At 41.9% G+C, this 15,434-nt stretch overlaps 1 protein-coding gene across 1 annotated transcript in view; it reads right to left on the bottom strand.

Annotated features, from left to right (window-relative positions):
- Window positions 1–8,521: 8,521 nt before the first annotated feature.
- Window positions 8,522–15,434, bottom strand: part of LOC142443206 (uncharacterized) — a 61,332-nt gene continuing 54,419 nt past the window's right edge. The window contains 2 exon segments of the mRNA XM_075544722.1: window positions 8,522–9,152; window positions 9,154–10,147. Coding sequence (XP_075400837.1) covers window positions 8,937–9,152; window positions 9,154–10,147 — 1,210 coding nt within the window. The 3' untranslated portion in view covers window positions 8,522–8,936.

The raw sequence follows: 15,434 nt of genomic DNA, 5'->3' as shown, positions 1-15,434 counted from the left end.
GACATAGCTCTTAAGTTTTCTTCAGCTTCTCTGATGCTCTTGTTAGATTTTTGTTCACATTTATTAAAGTCTGCTTGGCTGTCCTCCAAGACACTGATAGGGTTCTCTGACTCCTCCAATCAGTTTTCAAGGAACATGATTCTGCTATTGTTTTTCGTTATCTCCTCGCTAAGCTCCTGTATCGTTTCATCCTTTTTCTGTATTGTTTCCCTCATGTCCTGCATGGCTCCAAGCAGCATTTGAGAATTTCTTTGCGTGGCATCTCAATGTCTGCTTCTTCTATGTATGTTGTTATGTTCAGGACATCTTCTGCCTTTGTCTTTTTTTTCTCCTGTTTTTTCGTTGAGGTCGTTAGGGGTGATGGCTTTTTGCGTTGAGTTATTTTAGATGGACCAGGTGCCATTTTCTAGTCTCTCTCTGGAAGACTTACAGGAATACTTCTTCGAACTGCCTACAGCTGATTTTGCTATGGTATTAACCTACCACTTTATCTTCCTGTGAGTTCCCTATCAGGGGAGTACTCCAGATGGCAGGTCGGCTGCCTGCACCAGTGTTGCACAGGCTGGGCTGATGTTCCTGTTATTGGTTTGAATGTTGAAAAGTGTTGGCTGAGCTGCCTTATGTCCCCAGGTACTCAGGCAGGAACTCCCTGGTGAGAAGTCTGAGGAGTATCCCCTGGAGAGCAAGCAGGCCTTTCCCTAGCCTTTGGCTATCTATGCAGGGTGGAGCTCACCTAGCTGGGTGTGGCCAAGGCGCAAATGCCCTAGGGCAATGGGAGTGCCCCATATGTCTGCAAAGGAGCATGAGAGAGCAGAGTAGGAATAAAGAGCAGGGGGAGAAAAATTAAAATGTTAGACTAGACTCTGCATGGGTATAGGGAAGTGAGGGAAGCAAAAGCAACTATGTAGCTGAGTCCCACTCCCTGCCTGTGGATCTGCAAGGGCTTACTCCCTGCCCCAAGCCCCAGCTGCTATACGCAGCTGAGCCCCAAGAGTAGCAAGAAAGCTGCTGAGCAGCCCTCAAAGATGTGGGGGGTCACAGAGCAGAGATGTTAACAGATGCAGCAGTGTAGCTGAACCCTGATCCCTGCCTGTGGAGCTGTGGGGTGTTGGGTTTAGTCCCTGCTCAGACCACGTAGGCACAGCAAGCTGTGGCCATGACATGAAAAAGCTCCTGTGCAGCCCTCCAAGGCTATGTTGGAATAGAGAGCAGAGATATAAACAGAAGCAACAATGTAGCTGAACCCTGATCCCTGCTGGTGGAGCTGCCAGGGTCCTGTCCCTGCCCTGAGGCAGGCAGGGGAAAACTGTGGCTGTGTTTAGACCAAGCCCTGCTATAGGCTCCAAATGGTCCAGGCTCCTGCAGATACAGTGGCTGGGCTAAGGACAAGCCCCCGGCGGCTTCCACTGATGTAAGCCAAAACCCACAGCCCTTCAAAACCCAGTGGATATGTGCCTACTTATCTTTATGATGCACCTCCTGCGATCCAGCAGCATTGAATTTCCCTCTAAGCAACTCTCCTGGGCTGTATTCTGCAGAGTCCCCCTGGCATGTGTCACTCCGTTGCCATCGTCCTTTGGGCTCAAACTGACAGTTCTTAAATTGGGGATAGGATTTAGTGCAAGCCACAAACCCATTCCTTGAGCTATTCCTTTATTACCTTTTATTTGATAAAATTAAAATTATTTAACTTGGGAACCACTGTATAGGTCATATTGTTCCATAGTTCAATTCTGTCAAAACTAATTGTGCAATTTCTTGCATACTCATACATGTTTTCCAAATGATAGGGTTCCTTCCTAGACTTCTTGACATCATCTCCCTTTTTTCTCCTCCACCCTTCAAGCACCCTAAAACCTTGTTATGCTTTCTTTCCCTGTGAGCACAACATCTCTAGGTTTCATTTTCTGAAAAATAACCAAACAAATTACACTGCTACAAGACAGTGAGCTCCAATGGCGGCAAACCTCTGAGAAACAGTCTAATGTAGATGAGTATAAGCAGACTGCAACAGAACAGCCTCACAGAGTTGCCAGGATAATACGTCTTAACACAGCACACTTGCTGTACCAAGACTTGTTTGTTAGACAACCAATAGTAGACAGCTCTTGGTACAGCTGTTTTCTTCAACCCCAGACACCATGTGTTTTCCAGCTTAAATCCTCAGGTTACAGAGTCTGGGGTAGAATCCAGTTCCCCCAGTGGAGTTCCCATTTGGGGATCCCACAGAAGCAGCTCTGCAGCATGACTTGTACTCTGAGAGTCAGGATTCAGTTTCCCGATGTTCTGTGACATCTGACCTGGTTTCCCAGGTAACCCCAGAGTCCTAGGTCAGCTCTGCTCTCCGAGTGCAAGTCATGAAATACCCTCCCTACCTGTTGATCCCAAGAGCACCTGCAGTCCCTCCTTACTCCACTTGGCTGTCAGCTCTCCTTTCCCATACCCCAACAGACACGCACTAATGTTCACCCAAAATTGACTGTTCCATCCCCCCTCTCCAGTGCTGCCCACCCCCTACCATCACTAAGCCTCACCCCTTTGAGAGGGCCACCACCCTCTCCAGGGGACCTCACCCCAGATCCATATTGCTACTACTCAGCATCCTGCCCCCTTTCCCCCACCAATGGATCCCAGCTATCAGGAGATCAGGAAGTGTCCTCTGGCCAAATGACCTCCACTATACTTACCTTGAACAGAGGATTTGTGGTTCATGGCACTGGTCCAGCTCTTTCCCAGGCCATCTAGCTCCCAGCCAGAAGACCTGATGGCCTGCAAACTTGAGCTTGTGCCCTTTCTGCCACTTTTCCCAAGTGCAGTGGACTTAGATAGCATTTGTCCTTTTGTGCTTGACTAACTTCACTCAGCCTAATCTCTTCCAGAGCCCTCCACGACTTGAGGTGTTTCAATGCTGCTTTTTATGGAATCATATTATTTGTGTGTTTACATCAGAGTTTTTTTTTTTTTTAATGTATCTACTTTTCTCTTGATGGGAATTTAGGCTGTTTCCAGCTTCGTGCTATTGTGAACTGTGCTGCAATGATCATGGGGGAATGCATGTCTGTTCATCATCTCTTTCTTATTTCTTTGGGGTATATGCCCAGTAATGGTATTGGTGAGTCAGATGGTAGTTCAATTTCCATGTTTTAGGTATCACCATATCTCCTTCTATAGTGGCTGTACAGATTTACATGACTACTAGCAGTTATACAAAAGTCCTTAGCCCACCAGACCCTGTCCACCCTTTATTGTTCTGTTGTTTTGTTTTTAAATTGGGATACATTACTGGGCCTTAGTTGGTATCACATTGTTGTTTTGATTTCCAATTCCTGAATGACTACCGACCTAGAGCATTTCCACATGTGTTTATTAGCCATTTACCTATCATCTTGTATGAATTGTTTGTTCGGGTTTTTAGCCCATCTTATCAAAAGTTTTTTCTTGCCATAACCTTGTAAAATTCTGTGGATCTTAATCATTAGTCTTTTATATGATGTGTCATTACTAAATATACTTTTCCAGTCTGTGGGTTCTCTTTTTACTCTTTTATTAAATAAACTCTATTGATTTACACAAGTGTTTTCTTTTTCATAGGTCCCATTCATCTACTTTACCTTCTATGGAGTATGTTTCTTTTGTTAATTCTGCCAGCCCATGTATTCCCTGGACTAATGATGCTGGTAGCTCTGGATTTTACATGTAGGTGTTTAATCCACCTGGAGTTATTTTAGTACATAGAATGAGATATTTCATTTCATTCTTCTGCAGGTGTATATCCAGATTTTCCAGCACCATTTATTGAGGAGGGCACCTGCTTCCCATTTAATGTCTTTTGGGCCAATGTAAAAATCAATTGTATGTGGATGTTTTTATTGTTGGGTTTTCTGTCCTGATTCATTGACCTGAGAATATTGGTCTTTTAAAATAAATTTATATGCTGTTGGATTCTATTGGCCAGGACTTTGTTGAGGATTTTGGCATCTATATTCATGAGAGATTCCAGAGGTTATTGTGGTTTGGGGCAAGGGAGGAGTATAATCAATCCACTAGAGTCCCTTATGTACCCTGTGAATTATTTTTAGAAGAGTGCACTTTTATTGTGCTTATAACAGTGGTTTCCTAAACAGCTCAGAATTATCCGCTGTTTATGCGTGGTCCTGGGGTGTCAATTTTCTAATACAGTGAATGGCCCAGGGAGGAGGAGTGTACATTCAGAAGTGGATCAGGCTAGAGTCTGGGCACCAGTTCTGAAAGGTACCAGGCCTGTGCAGGACAAGTGCCGGAAACCTCGAAATACCAGGTCCTATTTCTACTAGCACGGTGAGGCATTTTGTGATTCCTTTCTCAAAGCAATATAGAAACACCTCCACCGACACCTAGCCCTGCTCCTGGCAGATTCCAAGAACTCCTGTTTCCCCAGTGCTGAGACTCTCTCCACGTGGCCTGATGTAATCATCTGCAGGAAGGAGCTGAGCATAGCTAGGGATTATCACCAGTGGGAGCTCTCCTCCCTCTGCAGACCTTGTAGTTCAGCATCAAGCCTCCAGTTGTCTCTGCAGGCTTCTGTGGAATGATCCTGAAGTATCAACAGTTCAGCCGGGAGTTGCCACAGCACCTGCAAGGGAAGCAAAGCACAGGAAGGTGCTGTGAACTCGGACGGCATGATTGAGAGCACAGCTGTGCTCTCTGTGAATAAACCAATTTAAAGGACACCCGGTATTATATCCCAGGCCCCAACCAAGCTCCCTACCCGCAAATTTGGCAATCCCAAAGCAGTGAGCTGTTCACAGGGTCAATCCAACACTTAGCTTTCCTTTTAAATATATTTTTTCACTTGCTGTGCTTCAATTTAAAGGTAGATGTACAAAAATAATAGTATCCCCCTCTATTGTAATGTAAGGTCAACTTAACAGCATGAATCTGTTAAACCATTGTCTGCGGTCCCCAGCAAAAGCACAGTTTACCAACAAACACTGCATGCAACAGTACTTTGCACACACAGAGGAGAGATGGAGCTGGCTCATCAGTAATGGGTCTCACTCCCCCCAGCCAGCAGTGTCACTTTGCGGTCAGTTCAGGGATGTTGTTTTGTAAGCATCCTTCTTTTGCGCTGCTAAAAGAACAGTGTTCCCTCCTCACCAGCAAAGATGACAAAATAGGGCTGTGCTATGAGGGAGAATCTACTGGAAGGCAGGGAGTTAGTTTTGTCATTGTCGTTTGTATTCCTTGTAATATATTTAACAATCAGTTTGGGGAATGTTAGCATGTGTTCAACCAAAGGTAGAAGGTGCAGGCTGTAGGACACCAGACCTAAAGAGTATGTTTGAACACAGAAGCCCTGGAAAGGCAGTTATCCAGCAAGGTCACCACATTCCAGGAGCCAGACTGACATAATAGATCCTAAACATAACTGGTTCAGTCCTGGACTCCAGGGAAGGACAGAAGACTACACTTGGACTGCCTTCTTCCTCAACTTGCAATTCCTTTTGGGTTCATCTCAGATGTATTTTGCAATTGGGGGTAATACTCTTGAGTTTTGTTATGTGTCTTTCTGTTTAACAGTATACAAACCCAGAATTGATAAATGTATAGAGGCAGCAAGACAAACAAGGATTTCTTGGAGGTACAGTGGGGCAATGGGTGGGGTAAAAGAGAGCCGATATTAAAAAGTTCAAGAAAGATGTTTTCATCCTGCTTGATGTGATGGAACTGTGGGATGATATGATATCTGTGTTACTCTGGGTAGACTAGAGAAACAAATTCATAGACACTCACGTCCTTGAGAAATAGCTTTATATACAAGAGAACTCAAATATCAAGAAAACATCCCACCCAGTCCAGTCCAGATCAAGTCCTTAAGTCCAATCTTAGACCATATGTCCGATACCTATTTTTAAAGTCTTCTTCAGACTCACAAAACACATGCAATGATGCCAAATGCAGCAAGACCACAGGCCAGTGGGTGGGAAGTCTTCTGGATCTGGTGGCATTGTAAGCATCTCAGCGCTGGCATGGGTCCACGTGATTTCTCCAGCTGAGAGCACTCGCATAGTTCCACGTGTCTTGTCAGCTGCAATGTCTCCCAGGAAGTCAACAGAAAGAGACAGAGAGAGACAGACTCCTACATTCAAGGAGGAATGAAGGAATTCCCAGAATCCTCAGGAGAAGGCCACTCCAACACAGAGGCCACATTGGCTATAATCTGATTAACTGGCTAGACTCCACCCCTTCACTCTTAATCCTGTGAAATTGACAAATGATTATATGATGACCACAGCTAACTATAAGATGGTTTGGGCATAAAACAAATAATCAAATAAAATAATAAACATAGACTACTTCATTATGAAATTTTTTCTTGTAAATTCAGTTATTGGTTTATATCATAATCCCTTTTCCTGTTCAGTATTTTAAAGTTTTTGAAATATTGTACTGGCAAGAATTTCTGTCCGTTTGCAGCTATGAGTGCAAAACTTTCTGTCATGTATTGGAACATATTTTTCTCATGAAACATGCAACAAAATACTATTTGCAACATTCTTCTCAGGTGTAGTTCAGTGGCATTAGAGTATTGTTTTCAACAATTACAAACATCTGCAAAATTTCCCATCAAACATAACAGAAAACTACCCCCAAAAAAATTCGGACTAGAAACTTTCCCCTTAACATCAAATAATTAACTAAAAAGTTCCAGTTTAAATTATTTTGAATAGAAGCCTGATTTAAATACTTCCCCGTTCCTCTGTAAAGAAGGCAGCCTAAATCCTGGAGAATATCTTTGTCTTTGAGCCAGATTTTCTTTACCAGTATTTTTTGTGGCGTATATCTCAATATCAAAATCTGTATAAAGAGCTATGTCTGTAGATCATACTTCCTTTCACTTTATCCAGTTCACAATGTTTGCAACTTGTAGCACTCTCTACCTCTAAAGCTTTTCCCACTGAGGGACCAGAGGTAAAAATAACCTCAGGGAGAAAGTTGACTTGCAGGGATGCTAAGGCCCCACAGGAGCCTGGATACAGACTGCAGTTAGAGCTGCTGTGCTGACCACTATGGGAGCTCCACTGCCCGTGTTTTGAAATCTGCAGAGACAACTGCAGGTAACACTCCTGACCAACAGTCTGAATGCTTATGACCAGAGAAAATGTTACTGTGTGCCCCACAGAAGTTGGAAGACAGTGTAAGCTGAAGAAACACCTCTCCTGTATGTGATGAGTTGCTGTCAGCAGGGGGCTCAGAATACCCATCACACACATAGGGTACTAATCCATGGGACGAAACATGACCTTCTTATGATTTCTGTGGGTTTCTGTAACCCCACAAATAACCTTGTTGGTAGGAAACACTTTTATTTCAATATTAAACATGGACTATAACACAGTATATTTTATCCCTTCCCAAATATTCTGAAATGTTAAAGGGGAAAGGAGTTTTAAGGAGACATATACTTGTTTCCCTACGTGGTCAAAGGGAATGAAAAGATTCAGGTAGGCCTAGTCTTGATTCCATTGCCTGGTAAGCATAGAGATTGTGTTTAATTTCACCAGATCATCTGTGTACTTCTGATGGTAATAGATGTAAAGCTACATTAAACTTAAAATCTGCACAGATGTCCCCAGGATTGGTAGAGTGAAGACCTCAAAGAGAGGGCTGTGTTCTCTCAAGGACTCCACCAGCATCACTTTTCTAGTGTGAGTCCCAGAGGCAGGGGCCCCATTCAGCCCTTTCCACCTTTACATACCATGCACCTCCCACTCGCAAATGCCTGACAAGAACCCAAATAAAACCACAACATGCAAGGACTTAAATTCATATTCCTTCTCACCTGGAGAGCATTTTCTGGGTGTCACGAATCTTATCCACATGAACATGAAGCATGTGTGGGTTTTCCTCTTTCTGGCAACTCAGGGTGGTGAGTGGTTCAGGGAGTCAGACATGAAGTCTGGGAGTGAAGCATCAGGGCACATGACTCACTGGGTTTCTCTCTATCCCCAGCTGTACAGGCCCAGGTGCAGCTACAAGAGTCAGGCCCTGGACTAGTGAGGCCCTCACAGACCCTGTCTCTCACTTGTGCTCTCTCTAGATTGTCTTTAACCAGCTATCATGTGACCTGGGTCCACCGGGCTCCAGGAAAGGATCTGGAGTGGATTGGGATAATATGGGAGAATGGGGGGCGCAAACTATAATCCAGCTCTCCAGTACTGAGTCAGCATCACCAGGGATACATCCCAGAACCAGGTTAATTTAAAACTGAGCTCTGTGAATCCTGACGTCACGGCCATGTATTACTGTGCAAGTTACACAGTGATGGGAACTCAGTGTGAGCCCAGACACAAACTCAGTTTCAGCAGAGACAAGGGAATGAAGGCAGTGAGGCTTTCCTCTCAGAAGCTGTGGTTTCCCCACCTTGTCAGCACTTCTCCAGGGACTACCATGCATAGTCTAGGGAACCTTCATGCATCTGAGGAAGAACATGCACTCTGTGGAAGTCTGGAAGGTCATCTGCCGCCTAAATGGTGGGCCATGTCAGTAGAGGGACAGCAACACAGAACACGGGTACCCATATGGTAAGTCACAACTGTCCGTTCACACACTTGGCCCAGGGCAAACTCCAGCACCTCTTCCTTTGTTTTGAAAGCTTTGTTACACTAACTCCAATGAAAGGTTTTCTTGTTGGAAATTTCTCATGATTAACGAGATCTGATGTCCACATATAAGATGTTCCACATTTAATTCATGCAAAGGGCTTTTTTCCTTTGTCAAACCTCTGATGTGCTGTAAGGCATTGTGTCTGGCTGAAAGCTTTTCCACATTCACCACATACATGGGGTTTCTCTCCAGTATGAGTTTACTGATGAATAGTGAGAGAAGCCATCCAGATAAAGGCTTTTCCACATTCACGACATACATGGGGTTTCTCCCCAGTGTGAATTAGCTGATTAACAGTGAGAGAAATCTTCTGGATAAAGCCTTTGCCACATACATAGGGTTTTACTCCTGTGAATTTTTATATGAGTTTTGAGATTTCCTTTACGAATGAAGCTTTTGCCACATTCACTACATTTATGTGGTTTCTCTCCACTATGAGTTTGCTGATTAATAGTGAGAGCAGTCTTCTTGATAAAGCCTTTTCCACATTCACCACATACATGGGGGTTTCTCTCCAGTATGAGTTCGCTGATGAACAGTAAGTTTACTCTTTCTGATAAAAGCTTTTCCACATTGACTACATACATGGGGTTTCTCTCCAGTATGAGTTCGCTGATGAACTGTGAGAGCACACTTCTGGCTAAAGCCTTTGCCACATTCACCACATACATGGGGTTTCTCTCCAGTATGAGTTCGCTGATGAACAGTGAGACCATCCTTCGTGAGAAAGGTTTTTCCACATTGACCACATACATGGGATTTCTCTCCAGTATGAGTTCGCTGATGAACAGTAAGGTTACACTTCTTGATAAAAGTTTTTCCACATTGACCACATACATGAGGTTTCTCTCCAGTATGAGTTCGCTGATGAACAGTAAGGTTACACTTCTTGATAAAAGCTTTTCCACATTGACCACATACATGAGGTTTCTCTCCAGTATGAGTTCGCTGATGAACAGTGAGAGCAGACTTCTGGATAAAGCCTCTGCCACAGACACCACATATATGGGGTTTCTCTCCAGTATGAGTTTGCTGATGAACAGTGAGAGCATGCTTCCGAATAAAGGCTTTTCCACAATCACCACATACATGGGGTTTCTCTCCAGTATGAGTTCGCTGATGAACAGTGAGAGCATGCTTCCGAATAAAGGCTTTTCCACAATCACCACATACATGGGGTTTCTCTCCAGTATGAGTTCGCTGATGAACAGTGAAATCGCTCTTCATTAAAAAGGCTTTGCCACATTCACCACATACATGGGGTTTCTCTCCAGTATGAGTTCGCTGGTGAACAGTAAGTTTACTCTTCTGGCTAAAGCCTTTGCCACATTCACCACATACATGGGGTTTCTCTCCAGTATGAGTTCGCTGATGAACAGTGAGAAGAGTCTTCCTGATAAAGGCTTTTCCACATTCACCACATATGTGGGGTTTCTCTCCAGTATGAGTTTGCTGATGAGCAGTGAGATCACTCTTCCTAGTGAAGCCTTTCCCACATTCACTGCATACATAGGACATTCCTGCCACATGAGGTTCCTGATGTCCCTAGAGGTATGATACACTGTGAAAATTTTTCCCACATTGCAAGCATTTTCCTAGCTTTTGTCCTTCATGACTTTTTTGATAATGTTCATTGAGTTTGAACATTTTCTTGAATATTTGCCCACACTGACTGCATTCGTAGGTCCTATCTAGTATACCAATAATCTGGTGTTCATAGAACACAGAGTCTTCAATGAAGGTTGTTCCACATTTATCGCCTGTGTGTGGTTTCTCAATTTCATCAGACTCCTGATGCTGAATGCACTGTGACTTCATGAACCTGGGTGGTTCACACTCAGGGAATTTCATTTCAGTATAAAATTGCTCTTGTTCACTGTGGAGAAAAATTTTCTCATCTTCAGTGAGCACAACTGACTTCTGTATTTTGTTGCTTCTGTTCTGATTTAATTCCAGAATGATTAAATCTGATTTTACATTTTTTTCATGTAATCCAAACATCTCATAAGTTACCTTTGGAGGAAAATTATTTTTATGCTGAGAATATGTATTACATTTGTAGCACCATTCCATTCTGTCAATGCATCTTTCACATTGCAAGTGCTCAAGCAAATGATCATCATCTTTCTGGATTTCTATAAAAGAACACAACATTGACTCTTTTAAACATCTTGGTTTACAATGGACCCCTTAAAATACGCATTGATATAAAGTAGATCTTTAGTGACAACCCTCTTTTATGACTATAAATAAAAGACTATGCTTAATGTTTATTGCCCATTGGACGAAATACAATCATGTAAACAATTCAAGTGATAAAAATAGTTACTATAGAAATCAGGTTGGATATGAAAGTGATAAATGGACACAGGTTTGATATTTGCTTAAAGAGGTACATGAATACATACAACAAACATAACAGAAGGAAGACATAAGACCAATAGACCACAGGAGTGATATGACTTGCTAATTCCATTTGGTAGAGGTTAAATGTATTCATTTAATCAATTTTTACTGAAAGACAACTAAGTGCTAGATAAAGTTGGAAATGCGAAACATGGTGAATGTTCTACTTAGGAGAAAACCATTTTTACAGGTATATATGAAAGGGATTATGGTACAGAAACACATTCTTTATGTTTGTGGAGCCTGTATTCTAGCTCACAGCACTCATCTTACAGTGCTGTCCTGTGGTGGCGTGCAGGTTGCTGTGATGCCAGAAGCACTGCCACCCAGTGTTTCAAATACAAGCAGGACCACCCATGGTGCACAGGTCTTAGTGGAATCTTCAGAAATAGGGACTGGGAGGAAGATCTGGTGATCGACTTCTGGAACATGGACCCCTCAGGTTTAATGGCAATGAAATAACACTGAACAAGTACTAAATCCTCAAAGTACAGTTAACCGTAATGATGTAGATGGAGGAAGAGCTTTGGGGACCTTCAGTGCTTGACATGGCATGACTGAAAATGAGAAAAAATAGCTGCTAATATCCTCTAGTAAATGGAAAATAGCATACATGCAATATTATCATGAAAAAATTGCAAGTTGTCAAAAAAAAATGGAATGGTAAAAAATTGATAGTGTATGCATTATTCAACTTTAATAGACTGGTACTGGCTATTTTTAATTAGATAATCAAGTGGCTTATAAGACTGAGATCGACAAATTCAAGAAGATTGGCATCATATTCATTATCCAAAAGCACACTGCAATATTTTCCCTGATGTATAATTTTGTCAGTGGTAGGCTAATATTCATATGCCTGCCAGCAAGACCAGTTAGTACAAGTGTTATTCAGTTTTGTGCAACAATTAAAGCAAACATAGAAGCATTCACTAAGTTGGAGAAGAGTCCCAGTCACATTCACTTAGTTAAAAATCATCGCCACACTATCCTCTCATTATAGTGCCACCTTAATGATACCTCATACAAGCGCATGGCTAATTACTATCTGCCAGCAGCTTTAACGACAAGAGCAGACATGTTGTTGTTATTGTTCTCCCCCCTCAGGAGACAGTTACTCCACTCCACCTACCCTCAGCACTGGTCTTAAGTTGCTCATCCAATTATTTCAGGGATCCCCAGGCTAAAGATCCTGCCTACCTTGTTAGGTAGCTAGGTGTCTGCCTGTGTTTGTGTGGGAGGCGGGGGAGCTGCATGCCCTGAGATAATATAAATTGGTGAAAGAATGCAAAGCCTTTTTATTTCTGCCCTTCAATTACACACCTGTCCTTTAGGACCCATCCAGTGGGCATTTAAGAGAGAAAGAGATAATTGATTCCTTAAGTGACAGCAACAAAGGGAACCTGATTGCTTTCAAAGCTAGGCATCTTTCAGCTGAGAAGCAAGAAGTCAGGCACCTGTAACAGCTGTATACTAACATCTTACTGGAGGGCAGTTGGGGGAAAACTCTGTCTGGAGATTGCTCATTAGCAGTTCTAGCTTTGGGACTTGTGGGGGTTTTCTTCCAACACTAGAACTGGTCTTCCAAGCCCTGTGGTAAGGAGTATAGAGATAAGGCTGCTCACACTTTCATCCAGGTTCTATTTTCCACCACAATAATGAAATTGAGGGGAGAAGGGATAAAGGAGAGCTGATATCAAGGAATTAAAGAAGAAAAAGTTTTCAAACTGTGGTAGCTATTGTACAGGACTGCTCCATGTAATTGAACTATGGGAAGTTATGATATCTATAAGAGCTCCCAATAAAATATTTTAAAATATATATTGAAATTTTCACATGAATTTTTCAGCCTGACATTGATCAACCATACAATCATGCACACTGATAAGTGTAAAATTTTGGGAAAGTATCAGTAATTGGAAAATGTGACCTTAGTAACAGAAATGACACACAGGTTCACTGATAACATTTTGAGACTAATGATGAATTCATAGAAAATTCCTTATTAAACACCAGAAATGGAAACTACACATATGGATTTTCCGGAATGGAACAAATGAAAATCAAATCAACCACATCTATAGAAAGAAATGGTGGAGAAGCTTATTAGTCAAAACACTCCCAGGGGTTAACTGTGGAACAGATCATAAATTGCTCAAATCCAAGTAGAAGCTATCCAAAGTAGCTAGAGCACAGCTTAGAGACTATGTAAAGAATAAACATGAGGAATAAAAGTCTGACTGAAGACTAATGACAGAGACCAGATGAGATGTGGGATGACATGAAAGGCAACTTACACATGGAAACCAAAAGGCTACTCAAGAGACAGAGAAGAAAAGAGAGCAATATTGAATGTACTATGCATTGTTTGAATAACAGCAATAAAACCTATTGGAATATACTGCAAAAATGTCCTTTAGAAGCAGCAACAGTCATCTTTCGTGTATTGGACCTGTTAAGAAGGGGTGGGCCTAAGGAAGGCACACTACATAGTAAGAAATATATAGCAGACATTGCTTAATTAAAAAAAAAACATGCCCTTTCCACTTACAAAATTATTGGAGGAACAGACAACTTAAAAAAATCTTACAGGTAGAAAAAATGTAAGGTACAGTGCTAAAGTATACTTTAAGCTGATAATTTTCTTGCTAGGAAGATGATTTTAGATACCTGCAAACAACAGAAGTCATAAATATGTTTCACCAAAAGGAGTAAAATATGGGGAAATATGTCTGTTAAAGAATTCCAACAGAGAAGGCAAATTGATCATGACTCTAAGAAAACAGAAAGAACTGATATCAACTGCATGAAGAAAACTTTAAAGGAACAGGACAATGAATGAGAAAATGGACACCAAACCTTTAGAGAAACTCCAAGGGGGGAAGCTAAGGAAGCACAAAGGAGACCCGTTTATGGTGGGAGCTCAAGATCCAAGACGGTGCTGCATACTGCAAATGGCAATCCATTCTGACTCAGTAGGGGAGGAATGTGCTGTATTCAGAGGACAGTTAAAATTCAGAGTTCTCCATTTGGAGAGAGGCGTGCAAGACAGATTTTCATAGTAAAGTGGAAACATAAAAGAAGGGAAATTTTCAGAATGTTAAAGAAAATTATGGAAGCAAACATACAATAGTGGAAAAAGAGAAAACGGAAATCAATCTCACAAGAGCTACAGGTCTACTTCCTTCAACATCTAGGACAAGTGAAGTCTAACATTCAAAGTAGCACACACTTGTATGCATTTTCTGACACCTTTCATAAATATGAGGCCTTCTCCCTGTTCAATCAACTACCGCAACCAATTCCCCGTAAGGTATTTTGACCACGCATGAGAAAATTCCACTATAGCTTGCTTCTAATACCAAACACAGTTCTCCTGTGCCAATTGAGAGAAAGCTTCTGGGGTGACAACTAGATAACCTGTTTATGAGAATTACAGAATCTTGCACACACCAAAATTAACGTAATGTTTGTAAAGACTGCAGTTTTGTATTTCTAGGAAAATAATGTTCAAAGGAACAAAGTAAATAGAGTCCTTTCAAGGGCAGAAGACCTAACCCACTAACCTAGGATGAGACAATGCAATGAGAATCGACCTCTTTGAGAATACCACAAACACCGCAAAGTTTTTAACACATAAGACAGGAAAAGCCAGTGACGAGGTCAATGACTTGAGAATTCTCCTCACCAATGGAAACCAGATTGCGATAGTTCTCCAACATCACATCCTTATATAGGGTTTTCTGAGCAGAGTTCAGGAGCTGCCATTCCTTCCGGGTGAACTTTACAGCCACATCGTTGAATGTCAGTGGTTCCTGTAGTAAGAGGGGTCTACTTAATGAAGTATTTTCCATTTGAAGATTTTTTTTTAAAAAATATCTTACAGTAAAAAAAGCAAAACAGTAATAAAAACTATTGTGGTAGTTCATTCCATAATGTGTCATTAACTGAGGACTTGGTACAAAATATTTTACCTTATTTCTACATTCACGACCATCGGCCGAGAAAACTAGCGCTAATTTTAGAAAGATCTCCAGTGTTCTGAGAAATAAATGTTTTCAAATACACATTCTCCAGGTCAAATACTGTGCCCCCAACAATAGCTAGCTCCACATTAAGGAGCAGGCTTAAAGGAGCTCCCATAGTAGAGGAATCATTTCTGTGCCTGGCTACTTCACTATGCCTGGAAGTTATCTGGAGGTCAGAGTAATCAGGTTCTAGAGCCAGCCCAACATAAATGTAGCAAACGCCTGGGGAGGGCACAGGGCCGGTTTGAAGTCAACTAACACTAGGTCAAGATGGTATCTCAGCATCTTGCTTGTTTAGAATTTTACTCGCTTATGATATGACCCATTAACTATGTACATGCTAACTGCATGACA

This window comes from Tenrec ecaudatus, chromosome 3, assembly GCF_050624435.1.
Source record: "Tenrec ecaudatus isolate mTenEca1 chromosome 3, mTenEca1.hap1, whole genome shotgun sequence".
NCBI lineage: Eukaryota > Metazoa > Chordata > Mammalia > Afrosoricida > Tenrecidae > Tenrec > Tenrec ecaudatus.
Note: the sequence above shows the minus strand (reverse complement) of the source record. Positions and strands in the feature narration are given on the sequence as shown.